General features: G+C 42.1%; 1 protein-coding gene across 2 annotated transcripts in view; it reads right to left on the bottom strand.

Moving 5' to 3' along the window:
• noc2l (NOC2-like nucleolar associated transcriptional repressor) overlaps positions 1 to 18,214 on the bottom strand; it is an 81,169-nt gene that overhangs the window by 7,699 nt on the left and 55,256 nt on the right. The window contains exons 1-14 of one of the 2 annotated variants that reach the window (XM_049580788.1): positions 17,987 to 18,108; positions 17,432 to 17,572; positions 17,140 to 17,323; positions 16,804 to 17,056; positions 15,878 to 15,968; positions 15,699 to 15,777; positions 14,689 to 14,799; positions 14,479 to 14,592; positions 14,086 to 14,274; positions 12,868 to 13,007; positions 9,299 to 9,410; positions 5,520 to 5,633; positions 3,763 to 3,864; positions 3,264 to 3,407 (exon numbers count right to left, since the gene is read on the bottom strand). In XM_049580788.1, coding sequence (XP_049436745.1) covers positions 3,264 to 3,407; positions 3,763 to 3,864; positions 5,520 to 5,633; positions 9,299 to 9,410; positions 12,868 to 13,007; positions 14,086 to 14,274; positions 14,479 to 14,592; positions 14,689 to 14,799; positions 15,699 to 15,777; positions 15,878 to 15,968; positions 16,804 to 17,056; positions 17,140 to 17,323; positions 17,432 to 17,572; positions 17,987 to 18,030 — 1,818 coding nt within the window. In that variant the 5' untranslated portion in view covers positions 18,031 to 18,108. Of the gene's footprint in view, positions 1 to 3,263; positions 3,408 to 3,762; positions 3,865 to 5,519; positions 5,634 to 9,298; positions 9,411 to 12,867; positions 13,008 to 14,085; positions 14,275 to 14,478; positions 14,593 to 14,688; positions 14,800 to 15,698; positions 15,778 to 15,877; positions 15,969 to 16,803; positions 17,057 to 17,139; positions 17,324 to 17,431; positions 17,573 to 17,986; positions 18,109 to 18,214 lie in introns of those variants that run through there. The other variant, XM_049580789.1, reaches the window with a different exon arrangement.

Here is an 18,214-nt window from a genome sequence, read left to right as displayed (position 1 = left end):
CGTGGCGACAGGAGCTGGCGCTGCCGCGGTGCCGTGCTGTCTGTCTGTTGTACTTTGTTAAAACGCACACACACTTCCATGTGTGTACGCACACACATTTTTTCATCATCTAAATTACACAAAGACCATCCTCTTTAATTTCATCCTTAAACGCTCTTAAATATTAATCAGCATTACATGTCAAGACTGAGCAGCAGCGAAGCCACATAAAAGCATGTTTGTGTGGACAGGTAGCATACAGAGTGAGCGAGTCAACACAGAACACACACTAATGGCTGCTCATTAAGGCAGAGAGAGGCGCCTCTGGTTCAAAAGCCCATAAGAGCTTCCAATAACCACAGGGTCATTCTTAACCAGGCTCAGAGTTTATACAGGGAAGTGGCCTCCATTATCAGTCGCTGACTGCAGGGCTTGACAGTCAGGACTGTTGGATGGCCTACAGACTCAGGATCAGCTGGACAAGAGCCCAACAGTGAAGTTTCTGGTGAAAACTTTGCCGCGCAACTGGAAAACACTGCTCTCCCTTTGATGCTTCTTGAGAACATTCAGATAAGACACCACCTACGAGTCAGTGCTGAGTGAGGCCGAGAAGCGAAGTAGTGTGAAGCAGACATGACTAATCTAAACAATAAAAATAACAACATTTACATCACGTCCCACTGTTGTGGAAACAACTGTTATATTTAGATAAACACTGAGTCAAACTTGAACTGATTATTAAAGATTTCTGAGTCAAGTGGATTGAACTGGCTGATTGGTGTCAATTATTGTGAACATCAATCAAACCCACTGCAGCCGCTGACACCATCTCACTGAAGCTGGCAAAGTGACAACACACAACTCCTCATTAGGTCTGATTTATGGATTTGTAAGAAGGATTAATGGATGGATTTCCCAGCCTTATTTATTTTCAAGCTGAGTTTGGTTGACCGTCTTATAATTATAGTTACAATATTACATTACAATATTATATTTAGCCATATCACCCAGCCCTATTTCAACTTAATGAAACTCTTTTTTTTTTACCTCTTTAACTAAAATGCAATAAAAATAAATAGATCTGTCACATTAGCAAATGTGTCGTGCTCACCTGATGAACAACAGACACACCAAACCAACATAAAAACAGCTAGTGGTGACAAGGGCTGGCTGTTGCATCACCTCATCTCCGCATTCACAAGAATAAGACAACCGAGGTCACAGTGACCTTTGACTACCAAAATCTAATCACTTCATCCCTGAGACGAAGCGAACGTTTGTGGCAAATTTGAGGGGGAAAAATAAATAAATAAATAAATCCCTCATGGTGTTCATGAGCTATCACATTCACAAGAATAAGACAAACAAGGTCACAGTGACCTCTGACCACCAAAATCTAATAGGTTCACCATTGAGTCCAGGTGGATGCTAGTGCCAAATTTGAAGAAATTCCCATGAGGCATTCTTGAGATGCCGCTTTCATGAGAATAGGACGGACAACCTGAAAACATAATGACTCAGGCCACAGCTATCCCCGGTGCAAAGGCATAAAAACCCGACTGGGGCCCACTAGGCCATGAATACCGCTGGCACAAGTGGTGAAAGATGCTCGCCAACAGCCCATCACCGACCATCAGCTTGTTGTATCAGGGCCTTTAAAGTACAGTTGTACCGATACCAAATCGGAAATGCCTTCGATACTGCCTAAAATGCAGTATCGGGTATCGGCGAGTAGACTTAGACTTAGAGTACAGCCTATGACCAATCCGATACCACATAATGCCTCACGTCATTACACATACGCACGCTACAGGAAAACGAAACGGAGCGGAGTTTAAAAAGCATTCTACTGTAGCCTTTAAAATGTCTTTTTTACCAAATTGTGTGGCTGCTCTTTGACCTGTGTCTTGATCTGTGTCAACACTGGATAATAATAATAATTAAAAAAAGTGTTATGGCATTCATTCTACTATTATGTATTTATTTCTTAATACTTTAGAGTTTTAGGAGTTGAGACATACAACAATTCATATCCCATCCATTTTTATTTTACGTGCTGGTATCGGAACGGTACTCGGTATCCGCAGATACCTAAGGTTCAGGGATCGGAATCGGTATCAGGAAGGAAAAGGTGGTATCGGTACATTTCTATTTTAAAGAACGCTGCTGTAATATTTAACACTGTTTGGGTTTTTGATGTGAGTGATTTTATCCGTGCTCAACTTGAACAACACGCAGCCTCTTCAGATGCATCACTTTTGAGGTAACCACCAGGTACTCGGAGCAGTCAGATGCATCAAGTAAGTAGAATACATGTGGTGCGAGAGCTAATACGGTGAAGTAATAAAACAGCCTGTAATTACTTGTCACAGTTTAATAAATCTGTTGTTTTCACTAAGTAGAAAAAGCAATAAAACAAGTGTCTTCCATGACAACGGTAAATCATAAAACATGTTGCATGACCCAACAATTATTAGTACTCATCAGAGCTGTAAATTATTTTTCACTGATAACTTATAACTTTACAGCATTATAACCCACTAGATATTATCAAATCTTGAACAAACAATACACAACTGACTTATGTAATCACAAAACTAATGAATGCACACAGGTTTTACAAGTCAGTACAAAAAAAGACTCTGAAACCTTTGATAGCTATGCCTTATTTCAGTCCTTCTTCATCTACAAATGACTGTTTCCTGTGCAGTGATACACTCTGAAAATAATTTTGAGTCCCTGGGAAGATATACATTGAAGTTATTGAAAAAACTGCAATTATTTTCTATCAAAAAATTTATTTAAAATAAATGAAGTACACATTAATATGATTAGAGTTAATGTGTGAGTTGGCAGCGGCACCAAGTCACGTGCACTGGTTCATGTAGAGCTGAGAATTGCATGCACTGCTCAGAGTTTTGTGTACATGGTATTTCAAGCCATTAACTTCTACATTTTAAACCATTACATTTGGACACATTTTATATTATCTTATACATATGTAATCCTTTATTGTTATTATTTAGGCTCATCTTTATATATGTTTTGATGGAGGAGCACCTGCCTGCATTTACAAAAGCAATTTAAGTTTCAAATAAACTTTATCAGAAACACAAGAGTCAACCTGACGAGACATATGAACGGATGGAGGAGGTAAAATGAGGACTCCGCAGAGGCAGCCTGTGAAATCAGGACAAGACAGTTTCCCCCTTGCATCCCTCCTCTTTCACACGCGCGCACACACGCGCACACACACACACACACACACACACTCACACACTCACCACAGCAGTGGCATCGGCCACTCCGAAGGCGGCCTTCTGTCTCCGTCCTGTGATGTGGCTGCTGTTCTCCTGTACCTTCTCCAGCAGCTGGCGCACCGGCTTGCAGTAATTGGCCACTTTGCATTCCTTCAGGAATGCTTTCAGCTGCAGGGACATGGAGGGGGAGTATGAGAAAGGAGGAACCTGTGTAAAAAAATCTTCCAGTCCGCCCATACAGTGTGTTCAGGCAGAGCAGAGGAGGGTTTGTGGTCGTTTTCCCTGAGGGGAGCACATTCAGCCTGGCAGGTTTCAGATCCTGAACCAGATCCTGAATCATCTTTTCAGACAGGTTTCAAACTCTGGAAGTGATGTTCACTGTCACTGCTTCCTCATTAGTTTTGACTCAATCTATGTTACTTGTGTATCTGTGTGTGTAAACTCTGGGGGAGATAAGGACATTTTATTTCTCAGACCTAGATTCTTCAGGCTCATTCCAGGATCACTTTAAAGGTTGTGTTACCTGAATGACGGTGGGCAGGGCGAGCTCTGGGAAGCCGATGGAGCTGGCCTGAGTGTGGAAGTATTCCAGGATCAGGTCATACAGCTGGTCAATCAACCCATCCTAAAATGCAACAGCAAGATAGACAATCAATACTCATCCCTGAGACACATTTGTAAAACTTCAGTTCATCATTAGACTCTTCACTGTGCAAAATCACAGAAACCAAAACACATGAGGACTGACATCTGCGTTAGCATTTCACTTGTTACTAAGGATTCATGACTGACAGCTTAGCCTAAACCTGTTTCAGACCTCTGAATCATTGCACACATCTCTGATGTTTGGTGACGGCCCACTGATGGCTGTTTCTTCTGGTAAGAGAAGCAATCAGAGCTCAGTAGATATGACTAAAGAATGAAATCTTGCCACAAAGATGATCAGCTACTGAGCTACATTAATGAAAAACAGTGACAGAAACTTGTGATAAGCATGGATGTGATAGAGGCAGCTGTACAAGGTAAATAAGTCTATGTACAAAAAAACAACTAGTAACATTTTTCTTAATCAGTGAGAAAACTAGAATTTCTGTGTTGTGTGTGTTTTTTTTTCTTTTTTTGCCTTTGCCAACCAATCAAGTTGTAGTTGCAGTTTACATCAGTGTCTGTCCAGATTCATATATACCCATGACAGTGGATGGAGGGTGAACACACATCTTCCCCCGGCAGCACAGAAGATCTCTACAATCCGCACAGTTTAGAAGACCAAATGTCTTCCCTTCTGTTCCCGAGATATGGCGTTGAGTAATGGCCAGAAAGGAGTTTTTGCAGGTTTTGTCGCAGTGACCTTTGAGCTTTTGGATATAAAATGTCATCACTTCATCATTTTATTCAATTAAACAACTGTGTGAAAGTTTGTCATAACAAGCAAATGAATTCTTGAGTTATGGTTATGTTTTGTGAGGTCACAGTGACCTTTGACCACCAAAATCTAATCAGTTCATGCCTGAGTCCAGGTGGACGTATGCGGCAAATACGAGGACATTCCCTCCAGGTGTACTTGAGATATCACGCTCACAAGAATTGGATGCATGTATGTCGAAAAACACTGCCTCCCGCCACAGCTGTTGTCAGCGCAGAGGCATAAAAAGTTAAATCACTACCACGAGGTCCACGTCAACTGAAAAAGCCCACAGTGGGACAGTTACGTCACTCGCTATTGATTGGTCAGGGCAAAACAAAACACAATAACAACCAAACAGAAATTTGCTGTACTAGAGACATAGATGTCTCTCTTTCTGAACACAAATGAAGCATTCACTACCCTGTGCACTAATAACTGTTCAGGTTAAGACAGATCAGTGCTCATTTAGTCAGGTCTGCTGTGTGTCTGCGAGGCAGGGGTTCGTGGCAGCTGCCCAGGTGACAGCAGTGAAAACAGCCCTAGCAAGCGGAGTGCGGGGATAATCCCAGAGGGTCGTGCTGCAATCCTCTTGGCTTCAGGACTGAGCGTGGTGACAGGGGGCCAGTTTCAGCGCTGCCCTCAATCCCCTTATGTACACACGCAGGCTAACACGTAGTGTGAGGGAGCGACGCGAAAATAACATTAACTAGGACCTGAACCACTCATCTGATCAGCTGCTGCTCCTTCTCAGCGCAAGAAAGATCAGAAGCACCGACACAAACAAAGTGTCACAGTAAATACTCCTCCCAAACTGTGGAGGAAATAATCTGTCTGCCTATCTACCCTCACAAATCGTGGATGACAGTAGTACTTACCTTATAGGCTTTCTCCATCAGGTTGACCTTGCTCAGCTTCAGGATGACGGCAAAGTTGATGGGTTTCTTGCTCATTCGCCCTGGTTTCTTGTTAAAGTCAACCTGTTGAAAGATCTGTAAAAGAAAGGCATAAACAAACAACAATGTTGAACTCAGACCCAACTGCTCAGGAATGCTCAGTTTTAGTGGTACTATAGTAGGCTTGGACGGCATCCCTGTTTTAAGCTATACCAGGGTATGTAAAAATCCTGATGGTATGATTTTGACTCCTGTCAAAAATACAGATGCTCATCTTTCAGTCTGTCTCCTTGACCCACTCTGCTCCTGGTTTCACCGGCGTTTCACCAGCTTAAAGCTAAAGGCCGTCGCCTGGAACGCCTTTATGCTAAAACTGGCCTTGTGGTGTATAAAGACACTCTTTCTCCTCGCCTGTTTTCTACGGCCCAGTGTGACACGTTTATGCTGAAAATATTCACCAGCAACTGACCACATCTAACAATACTAACTACAGTTCATCTGATTCGCTTTCTGTGCTTCCCCTCTGCGATTGTTCATTCCTCCCCTTCCTCTGGTCTTGTGCCCACATCTGTCATATTCCGTCTGATTTAATGGTGACACACATATTGATGATGATGATTTTATACCTAGAATTCATAATTATGATACTGTCTAGTCATTTTTATTAACTTTCTTTGTATATTACTGAATTGTTTATTCTATGATTTACGGATACATTGCTACTTGTTTATTTTACTGTGTCTTGTAAGGTGTCCTTGAGTGTTCTAAAAGGCACCTATACATTCAATGTATTATTATTGTCTTTTTATTAAACTTAATTAAACTAAAATATAAACTTGTAAAACTAAACTTTCGATGAACTTAGTCGCCACTGACAGGTGAAGTGATTAACGCTGATCATCTTGTTACAGTGCAATGTTCTGCTGGGAAGCCTTTAGTCCTGGCATTCACGTGAATGCTACTTGATGCGCTCAACTCACCCAAACACTGCTGCAGACCAAGAACCCCCCTGATGGCGATGGCCCCCCCCCAGCAGGACAATGCACCATGCCACACTGCAAAAACTGCTCAGGAATGGCCTGAGGAACGTGACATTTGGAGGTCAAGTTGATGCCTTGAGCTTTTTGTCATGGTCCTCGGGCCATTCCTGAGAAGTTTTTGCAGTGTGGCATGGTGCTTTTTCCGTTGGGGGGGGGGGGGGGGGGGCACCGCAACTGGGAGTCGTTGCCATTAGGGGGGTTACATGATCTGAACCTCTGTTTGGGTGGGTGGAGCACATCAAGTGGCATCCACATGAATGCCAAGACCAAAGGTTTCCCAGCAGAACACTGCACTGTAACAAGATGATCAGTGTAACTCACTTCACCTATCAGTGGATTTAGTGTTGTGGCCTATTGGTGTACATACATATATATGTGTGTGTACATCACTCAATGGCTACCAGGCATCAGAGTGATGTTTGAGAGTATTTCAACTAAATAAACAAAATGAATTCTCAGTGCAAGCTATGTGACATTGCCTTCCGTATCACAGCTAATCTATACAGACCCCACAGCTCAGAACACCAGGCTAACACCTCTACCTAACTCGTCATGCTGCAAACGAGCATATGACCGAACATTAGCTTGTTTCAGTGTTTCCCAATAAAGATGCCTGACCTGCTCTGTGCGTCAGCGAACAGACAGTACATATCAATGCGTCGCTTCTTTGAAAAACTGCTCACGCTGGCTCTATTTTCGCGAAGCTTCGTGCACCTCAGCCTATTTTCAGAGCGACAGCAAACCATTGCCTAGGCTCGCTCAGGGCTTGATAGGTTTCCTGAATGTTGCTATCGCTTGTAGCAAATCTGGACATTTTTTTAACAAGTTTCGATCACTCACTGTGTGCTAGGAAGATGTGCTACCCTAACCCTGTTCTTTTTCTTTTTGTTTTTTTTTTTTGCACATACAAGTAAAAATCTTATGTGACAACTCAAATATAGAAATTACTTACAATGCCCATCCCTAATGTACAGTGCCTACAGCATGCTCAGATTATGTTTGACAGATATTTACATGTTCACTGTGTGTATTCAAATTACAAGAATACATAATTTACTGGTGAAGTGGGTTGGTGTTACAGGCCGGTGGAAAGAAACTGTTGTGGTGTTGGCGTACAGTGTTCTGTAGCGCCTCAGTATCCGAAGTTAGCTTTTTATACATTTGACAAATCAACATTTTTCTTCTTGTCACTTATTCGTAAGGTCAACATGAGGAAACCAAGTGAACAACCACAGGTACAGTGTACAGTAATATTACATCAGCATCCCTCTCCTTTATGATAATTATCATTGTACACAGTTATTTTACATATTGCAGTGTTACCGAGATGACACATTTCTATCTTAGTCTGTGAAAGTACATTCTAGCCAGCGTGTGGGCTATTTGTCTACAAGCTTCAGCTTTCACATCTGCCCACAACGCGCAAGTGAATTTCTGTCTTGTATTTGTGTATCAAGCTATTTCTGACTCCCCATATCTCTGTGCGTGTGTGTGTGTGTGTGGTCGTTACTGTGCTCGGTGCGCGCAGCAGAGCAACGCTCCTGGCCGGTGCTGTCTGTACAAACATAGGATGTGGTGGCGGTCTGCGGGGGAGCCAGGGGGAAGTGGGAAGGCATGGGCCAACCCTGGTGCATGCACGCACACACACAAAGGCACACACACATATACACGCACAGCTAGTGAAGCAGGAAGCTCCAAATCATACACCCCCCTCAGAGATGCGAGAACACACACAGGCACAGACACACAGGAGGAAGGGGCTGCTTCTGCTGCTCTAATTAAAACAGTAGCAGCGTACCTCAGCCTGCCTTTAACAGTGCTTTAACAAGGGGAACAGTAAAGGAGAAAAAACACAGGAAATATCGTGCGTCACAAATAAACACGGTTTGCTGTTGGGGGTTAGGGGAGGGGGCTCGGAGTGTGCACGGGGAAAAAGAGGTGGAGAGTGGGCCATAAGCAGAGAGGATGTGGTGTGCGCAGCGTGTTGGGACCAGAGTGTAAACCACAACCGAGTCTTTATCACTTTGGTGAAACTGCTGCATGCACATACACACATACACACATACATGCTTATAAAACAAACACACACAACAGGCATGCACTGACCAATCTGAGCGGGCCGAGCCAGTTGCTGTCGCCAGCACACTGCTCTCCTCCGGCACACCACAACACCGCCCCGCGGCATGCATACACACTTGCACATTTGCACACAAAGGACACACAGACCGCACAATCACGTGCTTAACACCTGACCCGGAGAAAATGTTGTCAGTTGGTGACCTGTGATTGGTCTGATAGCAAAGGTGTGTGTGTGTCTCTCTCTCTCTCTCTCTCTCTCTCTCACACTCTCTCACACACACACACACACACACACACACACACACACACACCTATCCTTCAAAGTGTTTCCTCCAGGGCTCCTTCAGTTGTGGCCGTTGAGACCAAAATGCATTTCATACGCCACTGATGTTTTCCACAGCAAGCCACCGACGGAACATTTCATCACATCTACCTTTTCACTGTTTCCGTTTCTGACAAAGAAAACCAACTGACTGTTGTTTGTTCTGCACCATTTCAAACTACCTGAGGTCTCTCAGTTCAGTGAAATGGTGAGAGAAACATTTTTAACTACTGGAAACTTGACACAGGCTGCAGTGATCCTGTCAGATCCACATTTATCCACTGTGACCGCTGGTTTCTGGAGACGACAGGAAGTCTTACCTCCAGGAGGAAAGGCAGGACCGGTACAAATGTGTTGGTGCTGCTAGACAGCAGGGTGAGGGCTCTGCAACAGTGCATCCTCAGAGGGTAATATCTGGATGTGGGCACCAGCCTGTTCAGGGAGAGAAAACTGTGGTTAGTGTCTCCACCTGCTGTTGGCAAAATGTACAGTGACACGGTGGTTTCACACCAATAAGTGAGATGTTATGCTGCATATAAAATTAACGTCAGGATGCTGCTGAAGTTTCTCTTCCACAATTTAAGAAAGTGACAGTTGATAACAAATTCTGACACCATTATCATTATCTGTGAATAAAAAAAATAGGTACTACATGAAGCTTTGTCCAATATTTATTTTTTTTTAAATATACTGCATGCATACAAATTCTCATATTTTTAGGAATTTGGTTATCAAAGAGTACTCGAGCTACAACGATTAATCGGTTAGTTAACTGTTAAATTAATCTGCAATTAATATTAATAATCAAACAGTCGCTTTGAGTAATTTCTTACGGAAAAGAATGATTAAACTCTCTGATTCCAGCTTCTTATATGTGAATATATCCTTGTTTCTTTACTCCTCTGACATGAAACTGAATATCTTTGGCTTGTGAACACAACATCTTTGGCTTTGAGAAACACTAATCAATATTTTTCACCATTCTCTGACTAATCGATTAAATAATCTACACGTGAATCACCCATGAAAACAATAGTTAGTTATAGCCCAAAAGAGCAGTGACAATGATATGTACTGGAGGCAGGGTATTTCACAGCTGAACAATAACCTTAGAAAGTATTCTTAAAAAAAAACAAAAAAACATACATCACAGTATTGCGATGTTTTCATGCATTTATTTTCCGTGACCACTTGTCCTGTCAGGGGTCGCGGGGGATGGAGCCTATCCCAGCTATCATTAGCCCTTTTTACACTGCCAGATTTTCGGCCAATGTTGGGCCGTTTTGCCGGCAAGCTGCGAGCGTTTAGACACACAGAGCCAGATTGGCGAGTTGATCCGAGGTGCCCAATTTCCCGCCGCGAAGGGGTAAACATATTGGAACCTTTTTGGTTTAAAAAGAACAAGGTGCCCTTCCGCACGTGCAACCTACTGGCGTTGGATAAACAGGAAACAGCTGAGAGCAGGAATAAGCGAGCAGCTAGTAGCAAGAGGGAAACGCAAACCTGACAGACACTGTAAAGATGAGGGGGGATCATCTGTTCCAGAACCACAGCCGACCAAAATTTCTGACATGTCAGAAATTTTGGTCGGCCGGCACAGACATTCGCAGTTGAAGCAGAGCCACGAGCCGATTCGACAACGTCTGTGCATTTATCCCTCACTACGCCTGCGTGAAGACATAGATCACCATGGCGACATGTCGGTGGACTGTAAATATGGAGGCCAGGTTGGTTGAGCTGTGGCAACAGTATGAGTGCCTGTTCGACATTTATTCCACCTACCACGACCGCTATCAACGAGAGAAACGCTGGCAGGAGATAGCCAATATTCTTCAGCTGCCTGGTAAGTTTTTTTTCTGCTCTCATTTTCAAGCAAGCGCAACAAACATACAAGCTAGCGTGCTAGACGAGATACAACACACACACACACACACACACACACACACACACACACACACAGAGGGTGCACCCGGCTGTAGCCGGCTTACCTCCAACTCTCGTAAAATGGACAAACCATACTGTCCACATCTCTCAAGCCATCTGCGAGTCCATATGCGCTGACGCCTCTTCTTTTTGGACGTTTCGGCACACAGTATAGCGAAAATCATTAAAGCAAACCGCTTGTCCTGCTTCGTTGACAACAACGGCACTTCCGGAACAAATCGGAGCTTTCAAATATATCTTTATTGACAGCTGTCAACGGGCAGGACAGTCAGCAGGGGCCGACGAGCTGCTTTCACCCGTACAGTGTGAACTCTCTGATTGTGCTTGATAACCGGAATGTACAGTGTGAGCACATAAATCGTGAGCTTTGGCCGCACATCGCAGACAATTCACTTGTACAGTGTGAGCTGGTATTAACAAGATTTTAAAAATCGTACAGTGTATGCTGGGCTTCATTGGCAACTGATTCCAGCTAGGCAGAGAGCAAAGTGGACTTTACGACAGGATCGCAGAAGAACTGACCAGCCACGGCTTCCCTCCCACGTCACTGTTTACGTCACACACTGAGCTACACGTTTTGTTACTTGCTCACGCCCCCCATTGCCCCAAAAAAGGCGCATTCTGTATAAACAAAAGTAGGTGTGCGGCATTTTGCTACACTCCCAGATTGTTTTTATACTGCCAATGCTGAAAAAAGACTGATTGGGCTTTCCTGCAAATTTGCACAACTCCTGTTTAAAAAGGATGTTTTTATTTTACCTTGAGCCCTTTTACCACTTTATGTGCATGGTTTTTTTGTGTATCATCATATTCACCATATAACTCAATATTGACATGTCTGTTGGTGTTTAATAAACGCATGAAGAAAAGAGTAAATGCATTGTGGCTAACTCTTTGTATCTATCAGAAGTTTGAGGAAGAGCCTGGTGTTTCAAACTTTACACAGCATTACAATTCTTGTTAAAGGAGCTACTTGGTGTGCGGATCCGTTTGTTTCAGCGCTTCACACCCGTCACTGTTTAAAATTATTCGTTCCCACCCTCCATGACTGTATTTTCAGCAACACTGCAATCCTCTGTGCATAATCTCGCCTTATTTATCACTTTTTGCCAGCAGCCATTCTGTCACTCAAACAGTACTGTCACAGCAGGAGACCCTTTATTCTCAGTTCTGCACTGTTCATTTACTGCTGTGAGCTTTATGTCAATGTGTGAAGGTAGTGTTGATATGGAGTTCAGAACAAAAGAAGCTCTGCGTGAACAAAAACGCAGGTGTTGATGGCGGCATGTTGCTTCAAGTATTGGTGAGCACATGAGTGTGATTTGGGAAGAGTCAGATCCATAGATCCACAACTTTAAGGTTTATCAGACACTAACAAAAACTGTACAGATACTTTTGCCCTTCTAGTGGTGAACATTGCAAGGACGAAAAAGATTTTGTCACATAAAAACACCTGAATAATCAATTATGACTAAAGATTGTTGTATTTTAAATTTGGCAAGTGCTTACAAGTTACAATGAACCAAATATCTTTAAACACAATTACTCCACTGCATGAAACTTTAAAGGTCCAGTTGTGGGATATAGTGGCATTGAATGGTGAGGTTTTAAAACTGAAACTTCTCCCGTGTGCCAAGCCTGTAGAAGAACTACAGTGTCTGATGTGAAAACGCTAATCACAAATGGCCTTATCCAGAGCCAGTGTTTGGTTTGTCCCTTCTGGGCTACTGTACAAACAACATGATGGATTTCGTGGAAGATGACCTGCTTCGGCTCATTTGAGGTTAATAAAAACAAAATAATTCTTAGTTTCAGGTGATTATACACCAAAGAAAACAAAACTATGAACATTATATTCCATGTTTAACAATAAATCTCCCTCCATCCTCCACACTGGACCTTTCAGACAACTTGAAATGATAAAATTGCATATAAATACACTTACTTGATGGTGCCGTTTATGACTTGGCAGAGTGGATAGATGAGAGGTTGGAGTACATCACTAGGGTGCAGGGTGCTGAGGACTCGACACCACAGGTACAGACAGTGGATATACTGCCAGTTATACACAGATTGGTACGTTTCCTACAGAACATACACAAGGAGAGTCAGTGTCAAAATAGAGGTGCGTCAAAAGGCTATAAAGCTCCGTAAGAACTGAATTCTTATGTGTTTATTTAATGATGTGCTCCTTTTTGTGATGTGTTGTGCTTAAGAGAAAAACAATCAAGCAAGAAAAGTCATTAACATCAGGCTGGTGTGTTTAACATGAAGATGCCAGAAAGAAGCTTTTTGCCGCTCTTTTTGCTGCAATATATTAGATGTTTAAGTCAATTTAAGTTTTTAAGAATAATATGAAAATAATCTTAAATCACTCATTGTAAACTGACAAAAAAGTCTTCCAATACCTGTGTCCCTGCCATCCAAGGAAGCATTTCAAATGTGTCTATAAATGTTAAAGTGTGTCTCTTCAAAGTGTTCAAAAGTGCAAAAGCTGACCATCTGCCTGAGCACGAGACTCCCTAAAACTTTTCACTCGGGGGCAGCGTGTGCGTGATGTGCGCTCTTGTCGGCTTGCACTGAGTCATCTAGTCAGTTTTTTGGATAAGCTAGCTAAACTGTGTACTAAAAAGTTCTTTATTAACCTAATCTTAACCCCAACATTAAACCTACAGGAGTCCTCATGTCTAATTGTAACTTCAAACAGAGACTTTTTTTTATTTTTGCTTTTTGTGATCATTAATTTGTGAAGACACACCTATTTTGCTCCGCAGCGCTGCTGGCAGGCTGCAACAATGACTAAACTTCCCTGCAGATTTTCAAATGGCTTTTACATGACTGCTGATATTGTATAATTGATCTTCATAACGTAATACTGCTAAATATGCACAACTAAACCATGCTAAAATATACTGATCACTCATCAGTATAGAAATTAGAGGAAAACATGAACAGTATATTCTGTATGCCTTCATACTTCTGTATTATTCAGTCTAGTTTGCCTCATCTTCCAAGCACTAGAAATAAAATTAGCCCATACATACCAAAATAATTATGGAGCTTGCTAAAGCGTGCACTGCTGCGTCCTGCAAAACTACACCCATCCAGTAGAAATATCAAGTTACAGAGTCTCCAAAGTACATACACACAGTCAACAACCAACCTTTTTCTTCATGGTCATGGCGTTCCTGAGGTGAATGGCCAGCTGTCGAATGTAGATGAAGGCGTGCTGGTAAGTGGTCTGTGTGTCCAGGGAGTACATCTCTGTTAGAGTCCGCTGCATGAAGTTGATCATGGGCAGCGCGTTGGGAGATGTGAACTTACAGTTCTGTACATACGAAATGTACATTTGCTGCAAGTAGAAAGAAAAACATCATAAGCAGATGAAAGACAGATGAAAATATGAACTGGTTAGACAAGCTAGGTGTGGTGTGAAGGATTTGGAACAAGCATCAGATTAAAAAGAAAAGAAACTCTCTTTCAAGAAACCGCTCCACGCAAATCCTACACCATTTTACATCCAGTCTGATCCTGTATTACTCTGCATTTAGCTCACCTTGAGAATAGGATTCAGGTATGTTTCCTGCTTGTGTCTACACATTTTGATGAGGGCCAGGAAGGCTAGAACCCGACTTGTCTCCTCCCCCGTGCTCCACTGCTTCATCAGTTGCTACACACAAAGACATGAGTTGGCTCATTAAAACTACTTTGCTGGGTTCAATTAAGGATAAAAATGCATGCCATCCTGTGGTAACTTATGCCTTACCTTAACCAGGTGACGACACTGTTTGGGTAGACAAAGGTAATAAGGTACGAGCTGGTTGGCATGCCTCAGGACAGCACTGATGACTGTGGCCTCCGTTAGACAGGATAACAGCTGCAGGTGGAGAGTGAGACAACAGAGATGTTTTGATGAAAACAGAGGAAAAGGATGAGGGAGAAGAGGGGGAAAATATGACATATACAGCTCTGTTAAAAATGAATCATGTTATGTTCAATGAAATATTAATTTCTCTGCATTTCATCTACTGAATGTCGTCCTGTCTAGCCAACAAGATACAAGAGGCAGAACTCAAAGGGAGAAAAGCATAGACAGACACAGAAGCCACTTTCTCTTATGAACTTTGGACAATCAGGGAATCAGGTCCAAATGTGATCCAAAGTTTCCCTTTCATACGTGCGGCACACAAAAGGAGACTGTCAGTGTGAGAAACTTCTCACCAACTGGAAATTTTCTGTTGGGTTTAGGCGAGGGGGTGGTGCCTGGGTAGCGTGTTCAGGAGACCGTGGTGTAGCCAGTTTGTAATTTGGTGATAAAAAACAGAGTCTCTTCCTGTTCCTTTGATTTGCCTGACGATTTCAGCTTCGGTCTCTACCAACTGAAGTTTCTGAATCTCCTCGTCTCTCCACTTAGACATTACCATTGCTGTCTTTGTGTAAATGACTCCTGTTCCTGTTCCTCTTCACCTTTAGATGTTTGTTTTCTTCCAATTTCATGTAAGCTGAATGATAGAAATGTCATCAACACACCCACTCACTCACTGAATTCTCTAGATGATTACCTGTTCCAATCACACGTGATCAATCTGACATTACACAGACTTTGCGCTGGGTAGCTGGCGGGGTAAAGTCTGTTTAATGTCCATTTTCAACTGATTCAGACATCTGTGTTCTAACATACAGCTCCTCCAGGTTATATCAAGATCATTTCAGGCTTGCAGTGCATGTGTAAAAGGGGCTACAGGAGAAACACTTTAAGTGAACAGCAAAACAAACCTGAACTACTCCACTGAGATACATCTTGATGTCGATCTGATTCTTCTGCCACCTTGGACTAGATGACGGGAGCACTAGCCTAAGAGCAAGACAGAGGAAACAAGTGAAGTGAACCGTCTTTCCACAGCTACATTTAGACTATCAAGATCAAGCCAGAAAATGTGATATGCATTTCATACTTTTTCTGGTCTTTCTCTGGCTTAAGGTTGAGCATCCTCTGCAGGGCCACATAAATATCTCTGATACAGAACAAGACCAAGGCGTTGAACACTGCAGACAGGACAGGGAAAGAGATATTTATGCATATTTGTTGAGTGTAAAATGTTTAATTGTATTGTATCATTTAAGTGCACGACTCTCAATTTAATACATTAAGATTCATTAAATATCAAACTGTGTATTTTCATTACAAATCAGTGAAACAGTGCAGTGTTGAGGTCGTGGAGCTGAAACAAAAGCTTCCTGTTTTTGCAACCATATCTGGTTAATCTTGAAAATAATAATCTTAAATAATCTTGTTATTACTGTAAACCACTGGTGTTTTGTATCATGTGCACTGTTAAGGTAGGATTCTGATATGCTTTAATATGTTATAGTCAATAACACAAATACAGTAAGTGCCTATACTTTATGATTTGTGATTATTCATAATGTGCAGGCGCGCTTTTAATTGTACAAAAATGTATGAAACAGTGACATCACCACAATGCCAATTTCAAGCTTCATTGCTACACCACTGATATTTACACTGAACATTTTAGAATTACTACAGGGAGCACTTAAAAAAATACTGCTATAACCCAAATTTTAACAGCAACCTACACAACATTTCAATATGTGCTGAAAGTAAGACCTAATGCTTTACTGGTAATGACTGATATGTGCCAAGTACTGAAAGCTGGCATTAAATATCTGCTCAGTTATGTATTTTTGATCAGAGAGTTCCTAAATTAAATCAGATTGTTGCAGAGTCTTGACTGCATTTTATTTACAGCAGTTACTGTCAATATTTTTATAATTAAAGTGTATCATCATAGTGATGATGCTACAAATTTTCAATCAAACTACTACAGTTTAAAATCACATATCCAACATGGTGTTTTACCTGAGCTGTCGGCCACTTTGTATCGACACTGAGTAACTCCTTCACCCTTAGTTGTAGCCACAGCAGCCTTAAATGCCTGGGTGACCTCTCTAAAGAGACGAGCTGTGGGTTCCTTCTTCATAGCAGCTTTCCACTCTTCAATCATTTTATCTGTGACTTTGATAGACTCCTTTGCCTTCTTGGATTTCTTTGAAGCTTTCTGACCCTCCTCATCATCATCATCCCCGTCCTCATCGTCACCAGAGCTGGCCTCCTACATGCAAAACACACCACTATGAAGATCTTTGTTTTCACAAGAGAAGTCATCATGACCTCACACACCAGCAGCCGGCCTACCTCCAGTGCAGATGGCAACTTGTGATACTTCTTCTCATCCTCATCCTCAGAGCTGTCTGTGTCGTCAAAGTTTAGGAGCGTTTGGTCGTTTGCTTGTAAGAACTTGTAGAACTCTGGATCTTTGTTCTTTAACCTGGACAGCTGCTCCTTGTGCTCACTGGCCTTGCCTTTCTTTTTATCATCCCTATAGAGAAAACACACAAGTTGACTGTCTGGCCTTGAGAGGTTTTGATGTTGTTATAACCAGCATAACAGTGATATTATGTATAAGAACTATCTGCAAAGGACTCACGTCTGAAGGGCTGCAGATTTCAGACCTTTCTTCTTGTTCTTTTTATTGAGTCCATTCTGTTTCTGAGTCTCTTCTTCAGATTCACCTTCAGAGTCAAAGCCTGACTGCATGAACTCATCCACACTGAGGTCTTCCAATTTCCTACAAAATAAAAGTCAACAGTTCAACAGATGAAATAAGTTGGCCAACATGTGGGAGCAATCTTCAAACATCTACAGCGTCCAGCTCCAACGAAAACGTTTTATTGGTTAGCTGCCAGCTTGACAGTTAACTAACTGTAAAAGTCTCCATTAACATTCATGAACAGTCCATTTCAAAGACAATATATTTCACATGTAGCTGGCGTTTGATGTAACTAAGCTAGCCCCAACAGTAAGCTAGCGTTAACAGCATGGGTAGCTGGGACGCTAGTTCAAACAATATTACCTAAAACGAGTCTTTGAAACGCTACAAATACACCGACTGGACTGACAACACTTTGACTTATAAAAACTATACAAATTTGCCGTTAAAACTCGTCATACAGAGAAAAAAGTAAAGAAAATAGCCACATGCCTCTTCTGTTTAGCTGCCATGCTGGATCCAAAACGTGACACCATCAGACCTCAATACCCACAATGCCGCGGTGCAAAACGAAGGAGTTGGTTTTATGTTTCACGGGTGCTAAACCGTTAGCTAGTTTAAACATGTAATGAAAGTGACACAATTCTTGTATTCAACTGTTGGGGATTTTTTGTGTTAGTTTTGGATAATATGCGTAACCATTATAATTTATTAGTATCG

Source organism: Epinephelus fuscoguttatus, linkage group LG7, assembly GCF_011397635.1.
Source record: "Epinephelus fuscoguttatus linkage group LG7, E.fuscoguttatus.final_Chr_v1".
Lineage (NCBI taxonomy): Eukaryota > Metazoa > Chordata > Actinopteri > Perciformes > Serranidae > Epinephelus > Epinephelus fuscoguttatus.
This window is presented reverse-complemented; position numbering and strand designations above follow the sequence as displayed.